Source organism: Schistocerca gregaria, chromosome X (genome assembly GCF_023897955.1).
Source record: "Schistocerca gregaria isolate iqSchGreg1 chromosome X, iqSchGreg1.2, whole genome shotgun sequence".
Lineage (NCBI taxonomy): Eukaryota > Metazoa > Arthropoda > Insecta > Orthoptera > Acrididae > Schistocerca > Schistocerca gregaria.
Window position 1 is genome coordinate 504,208,201 of NC_064931.1, and position 26,357 is coordinate 504,234,557.

At 40.2% G+C, this 26,357-nt stretch overlaps 1 protein-coding gene across 4 annotated transcripts in view; it reads left to right on the top strand.

Annotated features, from left to right (window-relative positions):
- Positions 1-26,357, top strand: part of LOC126297705 (protein unc-79 homolog) — an 810,295-nt gene that overhangs the window by 633,881 nt on the left and 150,057 nt on the right. For all 4 annotated transcript variants that reach the window (XM_049988834.1, XM_049988837.1, XM_049988836.1 and 1 more), the window contains one exon: positions 8,021-8,355. In XM_049988834.1, the coding sequence (XP_049844791.1) occupies positions 8,021-8,355 (335 nt within the window). The remainder of the gene's footprint in view (positions 1-8,020; positions 8,356-26,357) is intronic.

Consider the following 26,357-nt stretch of genomic DNA (forward strand, 5'->3'; position numbering starts at 1 on the left):
TATACACTTTCAGTTTTTTCAATAATCCTACACTTAAGCATTTTTTAATTAAGTCCCTCACAGCTTCCCTAAGCTTTTTAATAATTTTTAATAGTTTTTGAGAACCTTCAGATCTCCTTTAACAGTCAAATAACATACACAGTCTCCTACTAATCCTGTATGATCTCAGAAAACCTTCATATGCTTAAGCAAAACCTCTTTTAATTCTCTTGTTTGGTGAAACCTCTTTGAATTCTTTCTTTTGGTGTTTGTTTAATTTGTGAATTTCTCCCACTTTTTCCTGTTCTTTTATTTTTTACTGCAAAAATTCATCTTCCCACTAATGACAAATGATAATGTTTCAACAAACCAATCTTCTCTCTCTGTATCTGTTTAAGTTCACTTCCAGCTTTATCTTTTTCCACATTTCCATTAATTGTAGGATCCCTGTTACAGTCATCATCTGTCTGTACAGATCCTCAGTGATCTCCCACACTTCCTCCATATTTCCTTCATTTAGATCCCACAATCCCTCATCATCTGTGTTCTCCCCTTCTTCCTGACCAGATTCCTCATCTGTTCTACCACACAAGCTTTCCATATAAAGAAATTACATACACTGCAGTGTTCACTTCCCTCACCTCTGTGCAAAATCTTGTCTAAGCCACTATTAAACATGCATATTCATGCTTTGCTGGATCCATTTGCCTCAGTTGTATGCATTTAGACATTACTTTTAAATTCCATTTCCCTATTGTTAATGTATACAAAAGGCATAGCGACTGCTACCCATACTGTAAATGATAGCAACTTCACAGACAGGATCTAGTTTTCTTTACTCAGTAATTCTATGTGATTCCCTACTCATAAAACCACCAGCTGTCAATTGTGAAAGTCATCATCACATATTGGAGAGAATGATGTATAAAGAGAATGTTACTCTCTAGTATTTGGCCTATTTGCATTGCATGAGTTCCTTACCCCCTTCACAATTGTTATTCTGTTTATATTAACATTCTGGTAGGTTTCTACAGTTCCATGCCACCTAAAATTCCTGTTAGCCTGCTCCTCCTCTGCAATAACTTTTCTACTCTTTCCAAGTAGTTAATAAACTTATTAATGTCATCCCTAGGAGAAGCAATAATTTTGTAATTCTGCTTCATTATCAACTTCCCATCTAACCCCATTATAATTTGCTCTATATCTAATGTATTTATCAAATATGATGCATTCATAACCAACTCTAAGCAAACCTTTTTACACTTTCATTCCTGGAATTGAGCTTTGCTTCAGCCCAGAAACTGTTTCACAATTCCATTTGTTTTTGTATATCCCAATACTCTTGCAAAAATGTTTCCTTAAATTTTTCTAATGTGTCATATTGCTCAGTGGCAGTTAAGCCCGATGTCCTAGCTTCTTCCAAAACTTTTGACATAATGAAGCCTATCTTTTGGCAATCACTCCATAATCTAGGCAAAGCATTTTCAAAATTGTTTTGGATGCACATTTTCAGACAGATCAAAAAATTGCCTACTATTAATATAAGCAACTTTAGATGATTCAGTAACAAGATTACATTCAACACTGTTAGCACATATTCTAATCTCATACACTACCTTAGACAGTCTGTTGTCCTACTCATACAGTCTACTTTCAGCTCTCTCCACCTGGTGAGTCAGCTGATCACTAGTTTTCACCACTACCACACAATGAAACACAACATTTACAGGTTTTAAATGGCTTTCACTTTAAGCATTAATCTCATTATCCAAGGCTTTATATTCATTTTCACAAATAAATTCAACAGAAGCAACTTTCTGCTTAACTTAATGTCTATTCGCTTGTAACTGATCTATCCTTTGCTTCCTTTGTATAGCTGCATTTTTAATAACTGCTGTTAATTCACTTTTCACACTTTCTGAGGAGTGTTTACATATTTTCTTGACTTGAGAAACTCTTTCCTCAATGTTAGTTTAATAAAACACACATCTTTCTCCCACATTTGCTTCAACTCGGAAGCCTGTCATTCTACTTTCAAATTTATAAATTCTAACATCACCAGCTAAACTATAGATATCTTCTTATTGCTGTTGATTTTTGTATGAAGATTACCAATCTATTGTTTAAGGTCACTAGAATAGAAAGCTCACTAGGTTTGTGGAGCATATCTAGTTTCACATCACTAAAATTTTATTCATGTTAAACATTAATCATTCAAACATTTCTTGCAAGCTTTCTAGTTGACTTTACTCTTGTATAACTCCCTGTTCAGGTTGTTTTACAGGCAATATACCAAATTTGATATATGTTTCCACAGTTTTTTGTTCATCTACATTAAAATGACTGACATCAAACAAATTAGTATTGACCAAACTCATTCAATTGATTATTATCAAATTAAAGTGTACCGTACATGCATATCTCAAAGAACAGACACTGTGGATGATCCACAGCTGTACAAAATACTTAAAAACCAACTTGCTGATTGTAAATTCCTTGACATCAACTGTATTAGGCATAGATCTACCGCCCAGGAGTGACATATGAAATTTTTTACTGAACCGGACTTGAACATGGATTTCCTGATAATCATGAGTGGCCATGTTATCCACTTCAGCTATCTGTGCACACTCCTTGGACCAACACAAATTTCCAGATCTCACACTGCCTACATCCTTTTATCATAGGCCACAAAATTCAGCACCTAATGCTTCCAACATTACTTCAATGCCTGCAGCAGAGAGAATGAGGCAACAAGAAATCAAGACGAATGTTGTTATTGTCACATGCCCTCGTAGACTTAGAGTACTTACACATATGTCTGAAAGAAGTGTGATAAAAGGATGTAGACAGTGGGAAATCTGGGTTAGAGTCCTCATCCAGCATGAATTTTTGTATGTCACTATTTGGTAATAGATCTATATCTAATACAGTTGATGTGAAGGAATTCACAGCCAGAGAATTAATTTCAAAAGTTAAAATGCACTCCTGTAGCTGCATTCATTATAACATTCTGTTCTGTTTTTGTCCCAGTGATTGGAGAGAACTGCTGTACATTAACAACTGCAACATCATTATTTCCTTATCCTCCTGCTTGCCTTTGCTTGGGAGTGCATGGGTTATTGACACTCGGACTAAAACTGAACCGCATCCTCTTCTTGCACAACTACAGAAATGTCACTGTTTTCCATAATGGCAAGCTTTTTAATACCAGCCAATACAAGCTTAACTTACCTACAGTCATCTGCTGTGTCCACAGTGTGTCACCTCTGTGGGTCTCAACTTCAACTTCTGCTACACCAGTTTCCATGCCTCCATCTGTTGCATATATCATCAGTGCTGTTCTATTCCACTAACCACTAAATGAAAAATATGCCACTTTCTCTTAAAGTTCTGCTGTGCTTCCTCCATTATATAGATGATGTTTTGCCATCTGCTTCCCATCATAAAGAGAGAGTTTTCATTGCATCAGCCTCATTTTTACTTTCTCATACCATATTTCAGGCTACACTGCCCTCTTCCAGAATCTCTCTCATTCACAGTTTCAACATGCTACACTTTTTTTACTTCCTGGGTAGATATCCACTATGTGCAGCTGTGTAGCCTGTTTCCTACCCAAGGTTGTCCACTCTCCTATTGGTGATATTCTTCTGCAGCACGTACCTTCCCTGAAGTAAATGAGTAATGTGTTTTTGACTGTAAAGCAGTAATAAAAACCAGTCACACTACGCAAATTACATGGTGCATAAACTGTTCTCAAGTTCCATGTTTTACTAATATTAATGGAGAGAAAGTCTTTGAATGAATATTCTGATATATTCAAAGAATGGTAAAACCAGGATGGCATAATGCCAGTATTATGGAAAGGATAGATTGTTACATGCCATATTGAGGGTATGGTGAGTCGTAGACAAGTGCAACAAAAAGACTGTTAACCATGTGATCTATCAGCCGAAAGGCCTTCTTCTATTGCAGAAAACATTCCCAAGTTCACAGCGGCGAATGGCCGCTTGATTCATATAGCATGCCATGGATGCAAGCCAGTGGGGCCAGTATTATAATAGGAGTGTAAGATGGCAGCTAGAGTAAAAGTTAAGCAAGTGTCCTTCCAGAAAAATGTAAATTTTGCTGTAAAAAATAAATCATGTGAAAATTGTAAGGATGAAATTATGAAACTGAATGAATGGATAAGGAGCTTACAGTTCATAATCAGTAGCTTGAAAACAGATATTTTGAAAATACAGCAAGAAAACAGTGAGCTGAACAGCTAAAACTTGTGCAAGTTAGTTCATCCGTTACGAAAAAGTGGTCAAATGTGAAGTGCAATAACAGCACGACCAAAGTGCAAAATCAGAAAACCTGTGAAAGTAATGCAAGCTTTGCACACAAAAACATATTTCAAGTACTTTCAACCACCGATAGTAAAAATTCGACATATAGTTTGTATGAATGATGGGAAAAGCAAAAAAGCACTGTGAATAAGGTAGGAGAAGAAAATTTATTGACGAAAACAAGCGTGAATGAGGTCAGTATAAATGTGCCTACCAAATATTCTGCCAAAGTGTTTAGTAAAACAATAAAAAAATGATTCACGTATTGTGGACTCCAATAACAGCAAACTGTTTGTGCTTTCAGACAGCCATGGTCATGGACTTGCGAGTAAGCTAAAAGAAACAACTAAAACATATTTGTGTGGTATAGTGAAACCAGGAGCCCCACTTAACTAAATTAAAAAAATTACTGCATCCGCAGATAATGACATCGTTGTACTTCTGGGAAGTGCAAACGATGTCTAAAAAAATGAAACAGTGAGTGCTACCTGTGATCTTAAACAGTATCTGAGAAACCTCACTCACACAAACATAGTAATGGTCGGTATTCCGCATCACTGTGATCTTGTAAGATGGTCATGTGTCAATATGGAAATAAAAAGTGCCAACAATCAGTTTGCAAAAATTTGCAGATATTTTTAAAATGTGAAATATGTTGATATAATCAATATTGGATGTAGATTCCACACACAACACAAACTTCATCTGAATGAATTGGGGAAAGAATATCTGGCAAACCTGATAATCAAGGAAATCAAAAAACCACCAAAATAAATTCAAAACCTACATGATAATTGCATCATCATCACCAGACTCCATAATGAAAGCACTTCAAAAAGAGGTAAAAGCATTAGAACCACCATCAGCACCAGCAAAGCATGTAAAAAAAAAGATGAAGTGTTACAAGAAAAAACAATGGACAGCAATTTGAATAACAAGAGAATTACAGTTCCTCATCATCCAAATATTATTTGAGATGAAAATAAGAAAAATGAGAAGTCTCCAAGTTCACAAGAAAGCACAGCAGTAGTGGCAGAACCAACATTGGAAGTGTCAGAATGTACAAGTATATCCTGAAAGGTGTAGGAAACCTGTCCTTCTCAAGGATTTTTTGTACACCACCTGGACATGAGAATGAATATGACAGTACAAAATGTAAATAAAACTGTAACCAGTTCTCACCCTAGTCACCTGTAGATTTTAAGCCTAAATATTCAGTGCCTTAGAAATAAATCACTGAAACTTGAGGTAGCAATGAATGGTGCAAACACTGACTGCATGTGCATCATGGAGCATTGATGCAGCAGTTTTTAAATAAGTATAATTAATATTCATCCATATAAGATGGCAAGTCAGTATTGCAGAAAAAATGCCAAAATCAGAGGTGTGTGTATCTTTACTAAATCAAGTATCCCCTACTGGGGATACAGACATATTCATTAATCAATTGGAAACACTGCTTAACATTCTTTTTATGGAAGGAGCCACTGTAGTTGTCTAAGGGGATTTTAACCTAAATCTTATGATTGAAAGTAGACTAAAATCAATTCCTAAATCTGTTATGTAGTTTCAATCTGTTTCCACACATACACAAACCCGCAAGAATAGCTTATAGTACAAACAATCTTATAGATAATATATTTTCAAATGTACGATACATAGAAGTAGAAGTAACAAATCCTGACTTGGGATAATCAGACCATAATGCTCTTGTCGTCAAAATTTCTTCAATGCCACTGCAAGGAAAAAAGTGTACTTCATGTATAAAAGAAAATTTTCCACTGAAAACTGTGTAATATTAACAAGTATCCTCATTAGTGAGTCCTGGGCAGAAGTACTCTCCCTAACAAATACGAATGATGCATATAACACTTTTCCTTAAATTTTCATGGGATATTTCGAAATGTGCTTTCTAAAGAAGCTGTCAAGAATCACATCACATCACAATACAAAGCCAAGGTCTCGGATCACAGCTGGCATCAAAACTTCTTGTGGAACTCTAAAGATAATAATTCAAAATTGAAGACATCTACAGATCCACAGTTCATAAAATATGTTGCCAAGGAAAAATTTATAAGTAATTACAACTTAATAACACAGTCTGATAACAAATCAAAGGCCTTATGTGAAGACCAGGATATCATTCTGAAAAAGACAGAAAATGTTAATATTAAAAAAACAAATTTGCCAAATTACAACAACAGTTATTGCACAAATGCAACAACTTCATTAAGCTTGAAATTTAGAAACCAAGAAAACCTGAATTTCCAAAAGCTGCTTGTAGCATGAGGATAGATCCAACAGACGGTATGAAGCGTTCAAAGCAATAAAAAGTTTGAAACCTAAAATGTCAGCAGGAGTAGATGAGGTGTCTGTTTATATCATAACAATGACAGCTGCACAAATCTCAAGGCCCTTGGCATACATAGCAAACTTATCATTTAGTGAAGGAGAGTTTCCAGAAAGGATGAAAATGTCAAAAGTGAAGCCATTATTCAAAAACAGTGACAAGCATTTTGGCTATTTTGAGTCTCTTGCAACAAACAGGATAATATTTTGGGGTTCCACCACTTGTCATCTAAAGCTAATCTTTCTGTTACAGAAGAGGGCTGTCTGAATAATAACACACAGTCATCCACAGACACAATGCAAACCCTTATTCAGGCCCACCTTGCAGATTTTCAGACAAATGCTGACTTGCAACTACAATACTCAAAATAGTACAGCATTTCATACTCAGTGAACAAAAAGAACACACACACCAAGGCATGTGTGCCATATTTGTACAAAACTCTACAACATAGTGCCAGTTAACATCAGAAAGTTAGAAGGTGAAAACAGATATAAAGTAGAATTTCAAGAATTTCTACTTGAACAATGTTTTTACTCAGTAAATGACTATTTAGGCCAATAAATAATTCTGATAATGTTTACATTAAGGCAAAACTAAAAACACTGTCTCTCATCCCTTAAACTTTATGTTAATTTTGCATATCTGATGGACAGCTGCTGAGTGTGGTAAAATCTTTACTGAATTATTGTAGTGAATATAAGGGCTTCCTGTTTAGGGTAGACAAAAGAAAAGCCTTGGGGCTAACAGACTATGCAGTTACAATACTGTTAGTACACATGTATAAAAAGTTGTATTACTGTGTCTTCCCTGACTAAGTATTATTCTTTGTACATTTTTTGTACAATTTTGTATGTATTATTCTATGCACTACTTAATGTAAAATAAAGAAAAAAGTATGGGGGATGTTCACTTGGGGTTCCAAGGAACCTGATACAGCAAATCTGGGACACTTTTCAGATGCCAGCTCTGTGTCCACAAACCAATGACATATAATTTATGGGAACTGAATAACCTGTGGATAGGCATCTCGTGGCACATACTTCCAGAAACCTACCAAGGGTTTTTTGAATCCATGCTATCCAGAATCACTGATGTGTTCCATTCCAAAGTGGGACCAAAACACTATTATCAGGGTGATCATAATTTTGTGGCTCATCACGTTGTGCATGCACATGCACACATGTTTCTGTGTGTGTGTGTGTGTGTGTGTGTGTGTGTGTGTGTGTTTGTGCATGTGTGTGTGTGTGTGTGTGTGTGTGTGTGTGTGTGAGAGAGAGAGAGAGAGAGAGAGAGAGAGAGAGAGAGAGAGAGAGAGAGAGAGAGTCTTTCTGCTGTATGATTATTTCCTATGTTCCAGAACATCTGAGGATGCAGTTCTTCAAATCTGTAACTCAAGCACTATTGGACTTCCCTGAACTGAATGTGCTGGCACCACTGCAGCTTTTGTTAGAGGCATTAAATGCTCGCAAGTCTCTTCCCAGTGAAAACCTTGGCACAGTATTGTGGAATGTGGCCTGCTACCTGGATTGCTTGCCTGCAGAAGCAGGTGCAGGACTGTGGGGTGGTCTTTTGAGTCAGCTGGAATTACTGCTACGCCGGCTGTCACTTGGCCTGTCTGTCCTGCCTGACCCTGCTCCTCTTTTGCGAATTGCTTCTGCTGCACTCAGAGCTCCAGGAATTACAACGTGCAAGGTTAGTTCAGGCTAAATGAAAGTTGTTATTGCGTACCTTAATGTAAGTTCATGATGAGGAGTTGTCAGATACAAAGACATTGCTGACATTCAGTAAATCACTGCTTTTTGAAGCTACATATCCAACTTTTATGGCATTGGTATCTTGAAATCTGAAACACTGGAGCTGATAAAATTATGTTTTTAATTATGTAACATAGGTACCATCATGAATCACAGCCCCAGAAATTTGGAATAAACTAAGATATAAATTAACTGTAGGAAATTACTTCCATTGAAGGAATTTACAGCTAACCGAATTGATCTTATCAACACTATTTTTGCTTTAAAATGCTACAAATGAATGCAATACAATTAGCAGAAAAACTGCAGCTTGGAAAAACAATCTTTCCTACCCAGTTATATTAAGAAGCTACAATTTATCTGTTTGCTTCTGCTTAGTATTCACATGAGTGCACTGATTATTTTTATTTGATCCTCTATGTTCTTCACATTAGATACAGTGTACCTGCAGCTGTCACACTGTACTGTTACGCTGTCCAGTCACATTAATGTGACCATTTGTCAAAAGCCTGAATAACCACCTTTTTCAGTGTGGACCACTGGAAAACATGCAGGAAGTGAGTCAGTGACATTTTGGAAGGTAACAAGAGGGATGTGGAGCCATGACAACTCCAGTGGTGTGGCCAACTGTGCTAGGTTTCTCGGCTGAGGATCCGTGGCACGAACAGCCCAAATGAGATGATCCCACAGATTCTCAATTGGGTTTAAATCCAGGGAGCATGGTGACCAGGGGAGTATGGTAAACTCATCCTGCTGCTCTTCAAATTATGCTCCCACACTGCCAGCTGAATGACTCATTCTCCCGAGGAAAAACAAACTGCATGTAGGGGTGGACATTGTCCCAAATGATAGATGCATATTTGTGTTGATCCATTGTGCCTTCCAGAATGATGATATCACTCAGGGAATGTCCCTCAGCCTGGTCTCTTCTGGCAATTGTTGCAGGCTGTTTGCTTTCAGTCATTTCATGTTGTACTTGCCAATAGCCATCTTTCTGATGGTGGTGGTGGTGGTTAGTGTTAAACGTCCCGTCGATGAGTTCATTAGAGACAGAGCGCAAGCTCGGGTTAGGGAAGGATTGGGAAGGAAATCGGCCGTGCCCTTTCAAAGGAACCATCTCGGCATTTGCCTGAAACGATTTAGGGAAATCACGGAAAACCTAAATCAGGATGGCCGGAGATGGGATTGAACCGTCATCCTCCCGAATGCGAGTCCAGTGTGCTAACCACTGCACCAACTCGCTCGGTCTTTCTGATGGAGCATAAAACATGATCTGAGAAGGCCACCTGTTGGCATCCAGTGCACATCCTGTTGAGGTACTGGCATGCAAATTCCAGCCTTTGTCAGCATGGGTGCATGAACCTGGTGCCTGCTACATAGGCCCATATGCAGCAACATTTGCTGAACATTTGTTAAGAAGATACTGATGATAACCCCTTGGTTCATCTGGACAGTCAGTTGTTTCACAGTTGCACATCTATTTGCTCATACATATCTCAGCAACTGTCATTCACCTCTGTCATCTATGGCCTATGGTGCACCATGTTTGCTTCGGCACTGGTTTTGGATTGTGGGATTTTCATATACAGTATACTTTAACTATGACAGCATATGAACAATTTACAAACTTAGCCATTTTGGAAATTCTTGTGACCTTGGTCTGAAAGTCAATGATTATGCACTCTTGGAAATAAGATAAATCACTCCATTACCATATTATGACAACAACTGCACTATTTTCTGTGTCCCCCCCCCCCCCCCCCCCAACACACTTTATATACCATCCACTACCAGCACTGCCACCAGCTGTCTGTGAGTGGTTATTGCACATTGATGTTGAACATTGATGGTCATCAGATTAATGTGGCTAGACTCTGTGTAAATAATTCAAATGAGTAACAACTCTAAATGAAAGAAATGTAGTCTGTGTTATGACCAGTTTTTGTTACAAGGTCATTCTCAGGTGTTCAATAACTGCTTAATGCAACAGTTGTCTGATTCTGAATTTACCACTTATTTGCACAGTGGTCATTACTAGATTTAAAGCACAGATGGTTTTGTGACAAGACATCTAGTGCTGTTAGTTCTGCAAGAAGACATCTGTTGTGTTAAACAATTCCTGAATACTTGAAAATGAACTAGGGATGCAAAATCTGTATTTTAAGCTGACTGACTTGCCAATAATGTTTCTTGGTTGGCTTCTTCTGTCCAAAGTTGGCTGTAAATATCTTTACATAATTGTTAAAATAATTGTCCACTGAACTGTTGGACTACATTTTTAAGCAAATATCTGTTTATTATCTTTGTCTGTCATAATTATGATCAAATACATACATAAAAAAAGTTTTGCATCACCTCGGTTCCGAGAGTTCTGGAACCTGTCTAGAAAATTGGAATAGAGATCAACATAAACATCATTTCTGCACTTTTTATTGCTCATGAAAACCACACATTGCACATTGTACCACCATACAGTGAGACCTTTGGAGCTGGTGACCCAGGTTGCTGTACACACCAGTACCTCTAATACCCAGAAGCACCTCCTCTTGAATTGATGCATGCCTGTATTCACCATGGCATACTATCCCCAAGTTCAACAAGGTATTGTTGGTACAGATTGTCCCACTCCTTAATGGCAATTCGGTGTAGAATCCTCAGAGTGGTTGGTGGGTCACATTGTGCGTAAACAGCCCTTTTCAATCTATCTCAGGTATGTTCGACAGGATTCATGTCTGGAGAACATGCTGGCCACTCTAGTCCAGTGACGTCATTATCCTGAAGGAACTCATTCATGAGATGTGCATGATGGGGCCGCAAATTATCGTCCATGAAGACGAATGCCCCCCCAATATGTTGCCGATATGGTTGCACTATCAGTCACATGATGGCATTCACATATCGTACAGCCATTATGACACCTTCCATGACCACCAGAAACATATGTTGGCCCCACATAATGCCACTGCAAAACATTAGGGAACCTGCACCTTGCTGCACTCACTGGACAGTGTGGCTACGGCATTCAGCCTGACCATGTTGCCTCCAAACACGTCTCCAACGATTGTCTGATTGAAGTCATATGCGACACTCATCTTGGAAGAGAACGTGATGCCAATCCTATGCTGTCTATTCGGCCTGTTGTCAGGCTCATCTGTACCACGTTGCACGGTATCATGGTTGCAAAGATGGACCTCGCCATGGATGTTGCGAGTGAAGTTGCGCATCATGCAGCCTATTGCACACAGTTTGAGTTGTAACACAACATCCTGTGGCTGCACAAAAAGCATTATTCACTATGGTGGCGTTGCTGTCAGGGCTCCTCCAAGTCAAAATCCATAGGTAGTGGTCATTCACTTCCGTAGTAGCCTTGGGTGGCCTGAGTGAGACACATCATCGACAGTTCCTGTCTCTGTATTTCCTCCACATCCAAACAACATTGCTTCGGTTCACTCCAAGATGCCTCGACATTTCTCTTGTTGAGAGCCCTTTCTGGCACAAAGTAACAATGCTAACATGATTGAACTGTGGTATTGACCATCGAGGCATGGTTGAACTACAGACAACACGACCCATGTATCTCCTTCCTGGTGGAATGACTGGAGCTGATCAACTGTCAGACCCCCTCTGTCTAATAAGCTCTTCTCTTGCATGCCTGTTTACATCTTTGGGCAGGTTTAGTGACATCTCTGAACAGTCGAAAGGCTCTGTGAAACAATATCCATAGTCAATGTCTATCTTCAGGAGTTCTGGGAACTGGGGTGATGCAAAACTTTTTTTGATGTGCGTATGTATCAATTTTTGTACATTTCACACAATAGACAAGTTAATCCTCATGCAAGTGGCAGTAATGTGTTGTCTAACATCAAGAACTGTTCCATACAAATGATTTATCTGTGTAATTCATTCATATGTTGGTGTATATGCTGATGTCAAACTGTACATGGCTGAGCCCTGATTGCTTCAACATTACTGGATGATTTTTCAGCACAGACTCACTTGAAATAATAGTGATTGACACTGAGTTTTATATGGTGATTACCAACTGACTGACATAGCAGTGTACTCTTTTAATACTCGTGACTGAGGTGTTGTTCCTTGGTACACAATGCTAATTTAAAGATGTGCAAAGGACAGTCTCCACAAAACATTAATATACACAGTTATAATATTTGAGATAATTTAGGAGTAAAGGATACAATTCACCCACTAGTAGAAGTGTTGAGCTGTCAACAGGCACACAAAATAGGTTAAAAGCTTTGCTAGCTTCCAGACGAACCCTTTAACAAGCTTTAGTACACACACACACACACACACACACACACTTGTGCAGCTACATTATTCGGTGTTCTAAACACACTGTCCTTGGGGCCTGGGCGAGGCTGGGGCAAGGGGTTGTGTTAGGTAGGGTGGGTAGAGGAAGAAAAGAGGTTGGAAGCAGGAGGAGGAGTTGAAGAAGGGCGGCAAGTGGCCCAGATGAAGGCAGAAGGGTGCAGGATGGGACTGCAGAAGAGAGAGACAGCAGTTGCACAAGGGTGAGAGTGGGGGGGGAAGGTGATTTTTGCCAAACCCATTGCATTTTTAATAAAGCCACATATGGCCTGGTGAGCACCACCAGACCTCTGTAACCATAAGCTCTGGGTATGCTTCAGGAACTACCATGTGGCACAGTGGTAGAACATGTTTCTTCACTTAACTGCTTGGATTGTGGAGATGGTATACACCTATATTAAAAAAGGAAATCTTTCTCAAGGTGTGCTACATGCTGATGATATGCATGGCTGTTGCAGCAGAACTGTCATAAGTGGGCAACCTCTGGGGACCTGCTGCACCTCATTTGTATAAGGCTTACTCAGCAAGTGAGCCTGCCAGATGGAAACTTACTTCCCTAGCTGCTCATCGGACTTACATGAAACCAAAATCACTATTTCCTATTCCTAGCAGTTTCTATGATCCATTGGGTAAAGTATTAAAACCAAATCCTTAAGAGATCTTGTGCGGCTCCACCACCTGGGACATTTGTAAATGTAATGGCAATCAGCAATAGATACAGACCACACCCTGTGGTAGACAATGTATTTATTATTGTAAATGCATAAAAGATTCCTTTTGAAATCTGTCACCATTCTATATCTGTAAAGCTCTAGACAGACTTGCAGGACAGCTTAAATCTATTAAGGGACTGTGCTGTAGTCCACTCCTGACTGAGACACTGAAAGCTACCCAAGGGACCAAGTTGTTAAATGCTAAACTGCTTAGAAAATACAACCTATGTCGTCAACACTGAGTTGCACACTGGGCTAAATTATTGTAAATGATTTGTGATATGCCAGGACATTATGATTGTACAGGATAATTATAATTAAAGTTCCAGTTTCAAAGCGCTGTAAAAAACAGAATTTCAGCTCAGAATGATGTGAAATTTTAACAGGATATTATTGAAGAATAAGGAAACGTTATGGAAACAAAAAAGTTTTAACAAAATTTGCCCCAAAAGTGTCATAATGTAAATGAGTTTGACAAATGGCAGATGAATCACAGTTTGATGGCTATGGTGTGAGTTGCACACACTATGTGATCAAAAGTATTCAGATACCCCCAGAAACATACATTTTTCATATTAGGTGCATTGTGCTACCAGCTACTGACAAGTACTCCATATCAACGACCTCAGTAGTCATTAGACATTGTGAAAGAATAGAATGGGGCACTCTGCCGAACTCACAGACTTCAAACATGGTCAGGTGATAACGTGTCACTTGTGCCATATGTCTTACTTGAGATTTCCACACTACTAAACATCCCTAGATCCACTGTTTCCTATGTGATGTTGAAGTGGAAATGTGAAGAGACACATACAGAACAAAAGCATACAGGGCAACCTTGTCTGCTGACTGGCAGGCCGCCAACAGTTGAAGAAGGTCATAATGTGTAACAGGCAGACATCTATCCAGACCATTACACAGGAATTCCAGACTGCATCAGGATCCACTGCAAGTACTATGACAGTTAGGTGGGATGTGAGAAAACTTGGATTTCATGGTCAACCGGCTACTTATAAGCCACACATTACGCCAGTAAATGCCAAAGGAGTGTAAACATTGGATGACTGAACAGTGGGAAAATGTTGTGTGGAGTGACGGATCATGGTGCACAATGTGGCGATCTGATAGCAGAGTGCAGGTATGGCAAATTCCCAGTAAACATCATCTGCCAGTGTGTGTCATGCCAACAGTAAAATTTGGAGGCTGTGGTGTTATGGTGTGATCATGTTTTTCATGGAGGGGGCTTGCACCCTTTATTGTTCTGCATGGCACTATCACAGCACAGGCCTACATTGATGTTTTAAGCACCCTCTTGCTTCCCACTGTTGAATTTGGGAATGGCAATTGCCTCTTTCAACATGAGAGAGAACCTGCTCATAGTGCACACTGTGTGGCAGTGTGGTTACATGACAATAACATCCCTACAATGGACTGGCCTGCACAGAGTCCTGACCTGAATGCTATAGAGACCTTTGGGATGTTTTGGAATGCCGACTTTGTGCCAGGCCTCACTGACTAACATTGATACCTCTCCTCAGCCCAGTACTCCATGAATAATGGGCTGCCATTTCCCAAGAAACCTTCCAGCACCTGATTCAACATATGCCTGTGAGACTGGAAGCTGTCAGTCAGGTAAGTGTGGGCCAACATCATACTGAATTCCAGCATTACCGATGGAGGATGCCATGACTTGTAAGTCTTTTCAGCCAGGTGTCCGGATACTTTTGATCACATAGTGTACTTTGTAATGTGCATGACCACACAAGTTTGACACTGTTGGTTGCATGAACGCATTCACCATGGAAAGGTCAAACTGCATTTGATGGGAAAAATTTGTTTATAAATGTCCTGACGTCAAAAACTGCATAAAAAACTACATTGACACCAGTTTTTAATTTTCTTGCACGTATTTGGAGGTTGTGTAGTAAGTATAACTCCCATCTTCATGCTTCAAAAAAGCTGGTGCTGTGGATAGGGGATCCAGATGAGTTGTGAAACAGCCATTGAAACTGAGCATGTTATTACTCAGCTGCATGTAGTGCCAGTGCGTGCTTAACTCTGTTGTTGGTAGTAGTTTAGTGGTGGCCATTCATTCTGGTGGATAAATGTCTGATGGTCATTCCCACATAAAATACTGTGCATAAATTGCAGCACATCTGGTATTTGACATCTACATCTACATATGTACCCCACAAGCCACCATATGGTGCATGGTGGAGGATACTCTGTACCATTTCCTTTCCTATTCCACTCACAAATAGAGCAAGGGAAAAATGACTGTTTATATGCCTCTGTATGATCCATATTTTTTCATATCTTATCTTTGTTCAAAATCGAAGTTGGCACCAGTATCATCATTCTGCAGTTAGCTTCAAATGCTGGCTCTCTAAATTTTCTCAATAGTGTTCCTCAAAAAGAACATTGCCTTCCCACTGCTGATTTCCATTTGAGTTCTCAAAGCATCTCTGTAATACTTCCCACGTTGCTTGAATCTACCAGTAACAAATCTAGCAGGCTGCCTCTGAATTGCTTTAATGTCTTCCTGTAATTTGACCTTGTGTGGATCCCAAACAAACAAGCAGTACACAAAAATGGGTCATGCTTGCATCCTACATGCTGTCTGCTTTACAAATGAACCACACTTTTCTAAAATTCTCCCAATAAAGTGAAGTCAACCATTCACCTTCCCTACCATAATCCTCACATGCTAATTCTATTTCATACTGTGTTGCAGTGTTATGCCCAGATTTTTAAACAGTATGACTGTGTCAAGCGGTACACTACTGATGTTGTATCTGAACATTATGGGTTTGTTTTTCCTACTCATCAGTACTAACTTATATTTTTCTATGTATAGAGTAAGCTGCCATTCAGCACACCAACTAGATATCTTGTGTGAGCCATCCCGTATCAGTCTACAGTCACTCATCTATGAAACCCTCCCATACACCACAATATCATCAGCAAAAAATCACAGATTGCTGCCCACCCTTTCCACCAGATCATTTATGTACATAGAAAATAACAGCAGTCCTAACACACTTCCCTGGAGCACTCTTGGCGATACCCTTGCCTCTGATGAACTCTTGCCATTGAGGAAAATGTACTGGGTTCTATTACTTGAAAAGACTTAGAGCCACTCACATATGTGGGAACCTATTATGTATGCTCATACCTTCATTAACAGGCTACATTGGGGTGCAATGTCAAATGCTTTTTGGAAGTTTAGATATATGGAATCTGCCTGTCACCCTTCATCTATAGTTCACAGTATATCAGGTGAGAAAGGGCAAGCTGAGTTTCACACAAACAATGCTTTCTAAAATCATGCTGATCCATGGACATAAGCTTTTTGGTCTCTAGGAAATTTATTATATTTGAACTCAGAATGTGTTCTCGATTTCTGCAGCAAACTGATGTTAATAATATGGGTCTGTAATTTTGCAGATCCAGTCTGTTACCCTTCTTATGTACAGAAGTCACCAGAAGTTTTTTCCAGTCATTTGGGAATATGCACTGAGTGAGAGAGCCACAATAAATGCAAGCTAAGTAGGGGGCCAATGTCATAGAGCATTCTTTGCAAAAACAAAATGACCTGGTGCTCATCTGTTTTCAACTCTTTCAGTTGAGTTTCTCCACCAGAAAAGCTAATTACTATGTTGTCTATGTGGCATACATTGCTGCTATTACAGGTGACCCTGCCTCTAATGGGATAGTATAAGCCTGTGATACGACAGAAGTAGGATGTGCTGGTCAGGTGAACTGAGCAGAGATATGACACCTATGGCAAGGCTTTGGGCATGTGAGTGGCATAGCCATGGACGATGATGTTGTGTAGGTTGGACCAGTGGGAGTATATCACTTTTCACGCAGTATCGTATCTCCCATTTCGTCTTCATCTACATCCTCTTCTATTTCCATAATATTGTCCTCAAGTACATCGCCCTTGTATAAACCTTCTATATACTCCTTCCACCTTTCTGCCTTCCCTTCTTTGCTTAGAACTGGGCTGCCATCTGAGCTCTTGATATTCATACACGTGGTTCTCTTCTCTCCAAAGGTCTCTTTAATTTTCCTGTAGGCGGTATCTATCTTACCCCTAGTGAGATAAGCTTCTACATCCTTACATTTGTCCTCTAGCCATCCCTGTTTAGCCTTTTTGCACTTCCTATCGATCTCATTTTTGAGACGTTTGTATTCCTTTTTGCCTGCTTCATTTACTGCATTTTTATATTTTCTCCTTTCATCAATTAAATTCAATATTTCTTCTGTTACCCAAGGATTTCTAGCAGCCCTCGTCTTTGTACCTACTTTATCCTCTGCTGCCTTCACTACTACATCCCTCACAGCTACCCATTCTTCTTCTACTGTATTTCTTTCCCCTATTCCTGTCAATTGTTCCCTTATGCTCTCTCTGAAACTCTGTACAACCTCTGGTTCTTTCAGTTTATCCAGGTCCCATCTCCTTAATTTCCCACATTTTTGCAGTTTCTTCAGTTTTAATCTACAGGTCATAACCAATAGATTGTGGTCAGAGTCCACATCTGCCCCTGGAAATGTCTTACAACTTAAAACCTGGTTCCTAAATCTGTGTCTTACCATTATATAATCTATCTGATACCTTTTAGTATCTCCAGGGTTCTTCCACGTATACAACCTTCTTTCATGATTCTTAAACCAAGTGTTAGCTATGATTAAGTTGTGCTCTGTGCAAAATTCTACTAGGCGGCTTCCTCTTTCATTTCTTAGCCCCAATCCATATTCACCTACTATGTTTCCTTCTCTCCCTTTTCCTACACTCGAATTCCAGTCACCCATTACTATTAAATTTTCGTCTCCTTTCACTATCTGAATAATTTCTTTTATTTCATCGTACATTTCTTCAATTTCTTCATCATCTGCAGAGCTAGTTGGCATATAAACTTGTACTACTGTAGTAGGTGTGGGCTTCGTATCTATCTTGGCCACAATAATGCGTTCACTATGCTGTTTGTAGTAGCTTACCCGCATTCCTATTTTCCTATTCATTATTAAACCTACTCCTGCATTACCCCTATTTGATTTTGTGTTTATAACCCTGTAGTCACCTGACCAGAAGTCTTGTTCCTCCTGCCACCGGACTTCACTAATTCCCACTATATCTAACTTTAACCTATCCATTTCCCTTTTTAAATTTTCTAACCTACCTGCCCGATTAAGGGATCTGACATTCCACGCTCCGATCCGTAGAACGCCAGTTTTCTTTCTCCTGATAACGACATCCTCCTGAGTAGTCCCCGCCCGGAGATCCGAATGGGGGACTATTTTACCTCCGGAATATTTTACCCAAGAGGATGCCATCATCATTTAATCATACAGTAAAGCTGCATGTCCTCGGGAAAAATTACGGCTGTAGTTTCCCCTTGCTTTCAGCCGTTCGCAGTACCACCACAGCAAGGCCGTTTTGGTTAATGTTGCAAGGCCAGATCAGTCAATCATCCAGACTGTTGCCCCTGCAACTACTGAAAAGGCTGCTGCCCCTCTTCAGGAACCACACGTTTGTCTGGCCTCTCAACAGATACCCCTCCGTTGTGGTTGCACCTACGGTACGGCCATCTGTATCGCTGAGGCACGCAAGCCTCCCCACCAACGGCAAGGTCCATGGTTCATGGGGGGAGGAATTGTAGGTAAACAACTAGAATTCTCTCAGATACAGATTTATTAGCACTTCGCTTCTACACAGATACAAGTCTGGAGGCTAACTGCCGTTAGTGGCCAACCTCTTCCCAAAGCCCTCTCCTCAAAGATAGCACACTTATACACTGAACAACACTGAACAAATATCGATATTTATGGCGCTCAATGCCACATAGCCCCCGCCCCTCCCCCCCCCCCCCCCCTCACCACCCAGCATGGAGTACTTCCCTGTGAATGGGGGGTGGGGTGAGAAGTTAGGAAGGTAATGTACAGTTCTTCAGTTCTTCCACGTCAGGCAGAAGCAGTCAACTGGTAGGAGACTGGGGGATAAAACCCAGTACATTAAAGTGGCGCAACACACGAGTTTCTGCACTTCCTCCCCCAACATTGTCACACGTGAGCACCACACACACCGTATAGCCATCTACGACAACAGATAATTTACGTATGCCATCAGGGTGTACATACATGTGTTGTGAATTCTTGGGTGGCACCTGTACGAACAATGGTAGGGAGGGAGGGAGATGTGGGAAAGTCATGGCAGGGGGAAGCATCTGCGAAGAGGGGGATGGCAGGCGCACTGGACTGCGCAGGCAACAACCTCGGGCGATCAGCTGACGGATGAGGGAGCGTGACCGAACGCAACGAGGAGCCGGCATGGATTGAATGGTGTGACAAAGAGCTGTCACACGAAGATGGTAACACAATGGTAGAATCCAAGTGGTTGGCAGTTCGACTGCGAGGGCTGTGAGGAGTGAATCCTCAAAAATATTGGTCACTCGAATTATATGTATGCGGAGAAGAAGCAGCGCAGAGAAGCACCCTGTGGAGAATCAATACCCGATTATATGGTATGAGAAGATGGATGGCCACTCAAAGCAGGAGTGGAAGAAATAGGGGCAGAATCAGGGAGGTTCACCTCAGGCTCAATGAAAGCTGGTTTCACTCGGTTGAGTGAGACCATGGTTACAGAGTCTTTTTTGAGGAGATCCATGTCATTCTCGGAGCGTTTGATGACCTTTTAAGGACATGTGTAGGATGACTGAAGCGGGGCTTTCATTAAGTTATCTCTGAGAAACATGTACCCACAACAGTCTAGCGTTGGTGGTATGTACATGCACAGGGGTGTATGAGTAGCCGGAGGCGGCGGCTAAATTTTGCTGCAGTGCAAGCGCACTCGCTCGAGAAGTGAAGGGAGTTCAGAGGGCCATGGAAGTGGGGTGGTAGTGAGTAATTCTCCAGGCAAAACAAGGGGTTGGCCATACACAAACTCGGCTACAGAACCCTAGAGGTCTTCCTTGAAAGACGCATGAAGGCCAAGAAGCACGAAGGGCAGTCCTTCTGTCCATAGTCAGTCATGGCAACGCAAGGCAGACTTTAAGGTGTGATGCCATCGCTCAACAAGCCCATTGCTTTGCGAGTGGTATGTGGAAGTATGAATTTTGACAATACCACACATTTTACACTAGTCAGAGAAAACTGAAGACTCGAATTGTCGTCCCTGGTAAGTGGTGAGGTAAACAGGTGAGCCAAATCTAGAGATCCACAAATCTAAGAATGCTCGACTTACTGTCTCAGAGGTAATGTTTGGAATAGGCACAGCCTCAGCCCACCGAGTCATCCTGTCAATAGCTGTAAACAAGTAACGGAAACCCTCGGTGGAGGACAAAGGGCCTACGAGGTCCACATGAAAAATGGTAAAACCGGCCTGGCAGTTGGGCAAAACAGCCAAGGGGGGGGGGGGGGGGGGGGGGGGGAGTGTGCCTGTAAACTTTGCTGTGTTGACACAACACGCATGCCCTGGCCCAAGACTGACAGTCGCAGTGCATGTCTCTCCACACAAACCGTTCAGATACTAGACGGGTGGAAGCTTTGACACCGGGGTGTGCTAATGTGTGTAATTTGTCAAAGACCTGGCTTTGAAGGGGATTAGGAATGAATGGCTGCAACACACCAGTCAATTCATCACACCACACTAAGTCAGATATGCCAGGGAAAGTAGAGCACACCGGTTGGAGAGAGGAACTGTGGTACGAAATTAACTGCATGGTATCAGGGTCTGCCGATTGCAACCAAGGTAGGTCTGTTAAGTCAATTAAGGTTGTGACAGCACCAACGTGTGAGAGAAAATCAGCAACCATATTGTCCACTCCTCAGATGTAGCGAATGTCATTTGTACATTGCAAGATGTAATCGATGTGATGAAAGCGTCGTGGGGGCGGATCATCCACAGGATTTTTTATGGCAGGAACCAATAGCTTGTGATCAGTGAGCACATAGAAATCTCGTCCCTCAACATCAGTTCTCAAGTGTCTTATGGCCTTGTAAACTGCAACTAATTCTCTGTCGAATGCTGAGTATTTCTTCTGAGCGTTGTTTAACTTTTTTGAGAAAAACTGCAGGGGGGTCGTAACATCATTGTATGAGTGTCTCTGTACTGTGCCGACAGCATTGTCACTAGCGTCAGTAGTGATAAACATTGTGGCATCCACACGTGGGTGAGCAATAGTGGCAGCAGAGGCCAACAGCTGTTTGAGTTCGTTAAATGCCTTGTTCATGTCTGGTGTCCATGGGACCTGGCGGGTGCCAGAAATTTGTGGGAGAGCAAAAGCATCTGTGAGAGAAGCCTGCACCACAGAAGCGGCTGGAAAATGTCTACGGTAATAATTAACTGTTCTGATGAACCTGCATAATTCCCTATAGGTCTGGGGGCGTGGCATCTCGAGAACAGGCATAATCTTGTCCTGCGGTGGTGTCAGACCATCTGACGACACAACATAACGTAGCAATGTGACGAATGACTGGTGCAATTGAGTCCTTTTATTGTTCAGTTCAATACCAATGGCTGCTAAAATATCTATCACATCTTGAACACGCTTCTCACTCTGTTCCAAAGTAGAAGCAAAAACCAATATGTCGCCCATGTATACGAAATAAAAGTCTAGAAGTGACAAAGTTTGATTGATGAAACGCTACCATGTTTGGGGGGCATTTTTCAACCCAAACAGCATACATTTGTATTGAAACAGCCTGAAGGGAGTGGTTATGGCAGCCTTTTCAATATCCTCGGAGCCATAGGAATCTGATGAAATGCGTGCTTACAGTCGTAAACAGTCAGAACTGTCACTCGGCAGAGAGAAAGGAATATGTTTGTTTAGTCTGGGGTAAAACACGGTATTTTGCACAAAATCTAGTGACAACTGAGAGTGCTTGAGGAAATCAATTCCGAGAATAGGTTTTTCAATTGTTGACACTAAAAACGTCCACTCCAGCTTGCACTCCGATGAAAGTTTCACGGTATACAGAGTAGAACCAGAACACTGTAGGGTAGACAAGTTCACTGCACGAAATACTGTTTTGTGTGCTTGCACTTTATTGATTGCTAGGCGAACCGGCAACAAAGAGACGTCTGCACCAGTGTCTACCAGAAAACGTACACCTGATTGTAAATCACGAACATAAACTCGACCACACTTACTGTTTTTGTCTGAAATGGAATGCAACATTGGATGGTGCCTGTTGTTTACATCACAGGAGGTGGCACCGCAGCCTACCTGCAGTTGGACTTTGGGTAAGAACACGGTGACTGGCATTTGCGAGCTTGCTCCCTGGATCTTGCATGGAAGAAACAGTAAGGTTGGGCGGGCCTGTGCTCCTGTGGGTAGTTCATTTAGTTTATTCAAGAGTGATTGAACATTTTGATGAAGCAATCTAAAATTAGGTACAGGGAGCAAATCATTTCTTGCTTGTCCACTTACCTCAATATTTGAGCTAGTGTACATTGTGGGAATAGTCCTCATGTTTTCAGGCATGGCATTCATGGTGTGTGACATATGGCTTGCTGGTTCACTGTATGTGGGTTCCTGTCTTTCTTCTGTTGAAATGTTCCCAATTTCCACTTTTGTTTGTTCTTTTTCAGCCATCTGTCCATTAGCGAATGCCTTATTGCTGTATTTGATGGCTTGAAATTTAACCTAGTTAAGTGTGTTGTTGTGACTTTCTTTGAGCTTATTTTTTGTTAAACTGCTCCATAAATGTCTGTTTTTTGTGGGTTGCACTTTCACTTCAAGACTGGCACTTTTTTCTGATTGTCCATTTGCATATGCTTTTTTCCTGTACCTGTACTTGGTTTTTCAGTTGTCGCCATTTGTATGAAAGAAGCAAGCATATTACAAATGTGAATCTTTCCTTGTTTGTTTATATGTAAGCCATGAGTTGAATATTCATTTCTTTTGAGGCGTTCAATCTGAAATTCACAGATAATCTCTTCTTACAAATGACTGTGGCAGTGTTGATTTTTTGCTAACATAATGTGATTTACATATCAGTTTTTTTTTTTTTTTTTTTTTTTTTTTTTTCCATGTAGACCTCGTGCATCATGTGTAAGCAGTATGTATTGGCTGAATTATTACATTCATTTCGTGCATGAGTTTAAGTATATATTCCAAAGAGTCTATAAGTTTTGTAGAAAATTCTTCCAGAGGTTTTTCAGTGTCATTTGTACCACCAATAATGATTAATGTATTGTTAGTGGAAAAGTTATCAGTTAATTTGTCCACTTGTTTCACAACTTCCTTAATTCGTTGCACCAGGCTTTATAATACTTTGCACACTGAGTTTTTTATCTAATTTGACTTGTACTATACTCACACAGTTTCTGCCATGACTGGCACTTAAAATGAGCACTTTTTCTCCTTTTATAGCAATTGTTTGAAGCCTAACAGGTTGCGAGTTTTCACATGAAACATACATGATAAGAATTTTTCACTGTACCTTGTTCACAATGATGTATTAGTGCTTCTGGACCCTTGAGTTTAATCTTCATAACACTGTTTTCTTCTTGCAACACTTTTTTAACTTCATTCTTGAACACTTTAGACCACTCATCAGAAAATGACAGAATTTTCAGGGCACTTTCCTTTGTCAGTGGTTCACATTTTGGTGTTTGAAGCTTAGTAATTTCCATTTTTAGTGTACTGATAATAAACTGAGGACTGGAAATTCGTTCGTGTAGTTTCCATATTTCGTTCTTACAATTTGCACATGATTTCTTTTTACTGTAAATATTTACATTTTTCCTAGGAGATGTATGACATACTTTTGCACTGAAATCTGAAGACATGAAGTCAAAATTTTAATTAGATTTGTGTTGTGATGTAAGAACATTTTGTAAAATTTCTGTAGAAGTATTTTCCAGGTCATCAGTGTTTTGCCAAAATCTCACATCAACTGAAATTTGAAGCCTCGAGAGTTTAGTATCAAATGTGTTTTTGTATTAAAACATCATATGGAAGGTTATACAGTGTTAAGTTCAATATTTACCAAGTTTATCCAAAAACTGTAAATTTTGGTCTAGAATGCCATACATATAAGAAATGATCTACCATTTAGAATTAAGTTATGATATAGATATTACAGCACCATGTTCTGATTATAAAATAATAAAGATGAACCAAATTTCAGCAGATATATGATTAAGATGTACAGTTCAACAGAAAGCACCATTCAGATGCCAGTGACTACCCCAAGTTTTAATTAAGAAATTGTACAAGTTATGTTATTTGAATAGAGAATCAAAACTTAAATCACATGTTCTTTAAACATTTGTCTTCTGTAAGAATAATCAAGAAGTAGATATAATCCCATTTGGGAGAGTTATTAGAAATTTAATGTGACAAGAACGATAATTATCAACTACATAGTTAGGTGCACTGGCAGTCAAGAAGTGAGTATCCCATTTGCCATTTGCACCAAGGACACATAGGCAGCCCCATCAAAACATTTAGAGACAGTGTATTGCATCCAATCAGGGATTGTCAGTCGTTTGAAGCCTTGTTATGTATTTCCTCATGATGGTAGTTGTAACCATGAGCTCCAGCCTCAAATGGATATATGCAGGAGAACTTTGAAGTTACCATGGGAGATACTGTGGTCATACACTATTCACATTGTATAGAACAGACTTTTCATTTGAATGTCAGACAATTATTTGCATAGTATGATCTGATTTAGCAAGTGTTTGTGTGCCACTCGTATTCCAAAACTGCATTTTGGTGGAGCAGTAAACTTTTCATTTTTAGGTGAGCTAAACTGTCTTTGATAGATCTGGTAGATGTTTTATATAGATGGAGTTTGTAGAGCTGTGAGTTCGATCTGGATTCTGAGCTACACTGGGTGCTGGGGAAAGTAAACATTTTAGGTGAAATATTAGGATTTTGTGCAAGTGCTACAAAGGAGATTTGACTATATGGATTCCTTCCTGAAACTTTGGTTGAATAATTTCAGTAGCTACATCCTCATGGCATCACAGTATCAAGTAAGAATTTTTTTCAGCAATGGAGAGATGAAAGTTTGGACAAGTGGAATGCAGACTAAAGGTAACATATTTTTTACTGTATTCAGGTTACCTACCTCAGTATACTGCTCAACACATTTAAGGGGTCACTCTTTTGAAACACCATATTTATCTCCTATACAATGCAAAAGTTTGAAATTTGGCTCAAAAGTGCCTACAGTGTGCCTTTGTAATTGCACAAGGGTGTGGCGCACTGAAATGTCACTCTCCGGCTCAGCGACACTTCAAACAGCAAGTTGTCACTACACGCAAAAAAAGGCCAGAGCTCAGAAATGATGCCACCCCTTCCCTTGGGTGGCACTGATTCCCACACATTTTATGGTCAAAAATGGCAGTTCACTGTGTGATGAGCAGCAGGACAAGGTTGTTGACAGCATTCAATACTGCTGACACCCATCAAATGGTTCAACCATTCTCTAAGGACACTGGGGGCCAGCAAACCCACTGAACATGATCTGACCCCTTTGGAGTGGACCACAACTGCAACTTTTCCTCTGGTATACTGGATGGAACCACTAGCAACCACTCAAAACCATTTAATGAAATTTGAATGTGATCCAAAGCAGCAAATGGTGTTCATGCCTTATGGCAAAGGATCTGTCTAAGACAACCCAGTTCAGCAACACTAAACACCATCATTGTCACATGCACACTTTCATTGTACACTTTGAAAATGTACCTGTACAGAGGCTTCAACACCCATTCATCTGACTGGTGCTTCGCTACTGTTCTAGAGCCTGCTTGTTGATCTGCAGAATCTAAAGGGTGTCAAGGTGGTTGCCTGCCCTCCAGTGCTAGAGCAGCAGACAAAGACAACTATTTGAGAATACGTTAGAAAAAAGTAAAGAAGTAGAATGTTATGTAACT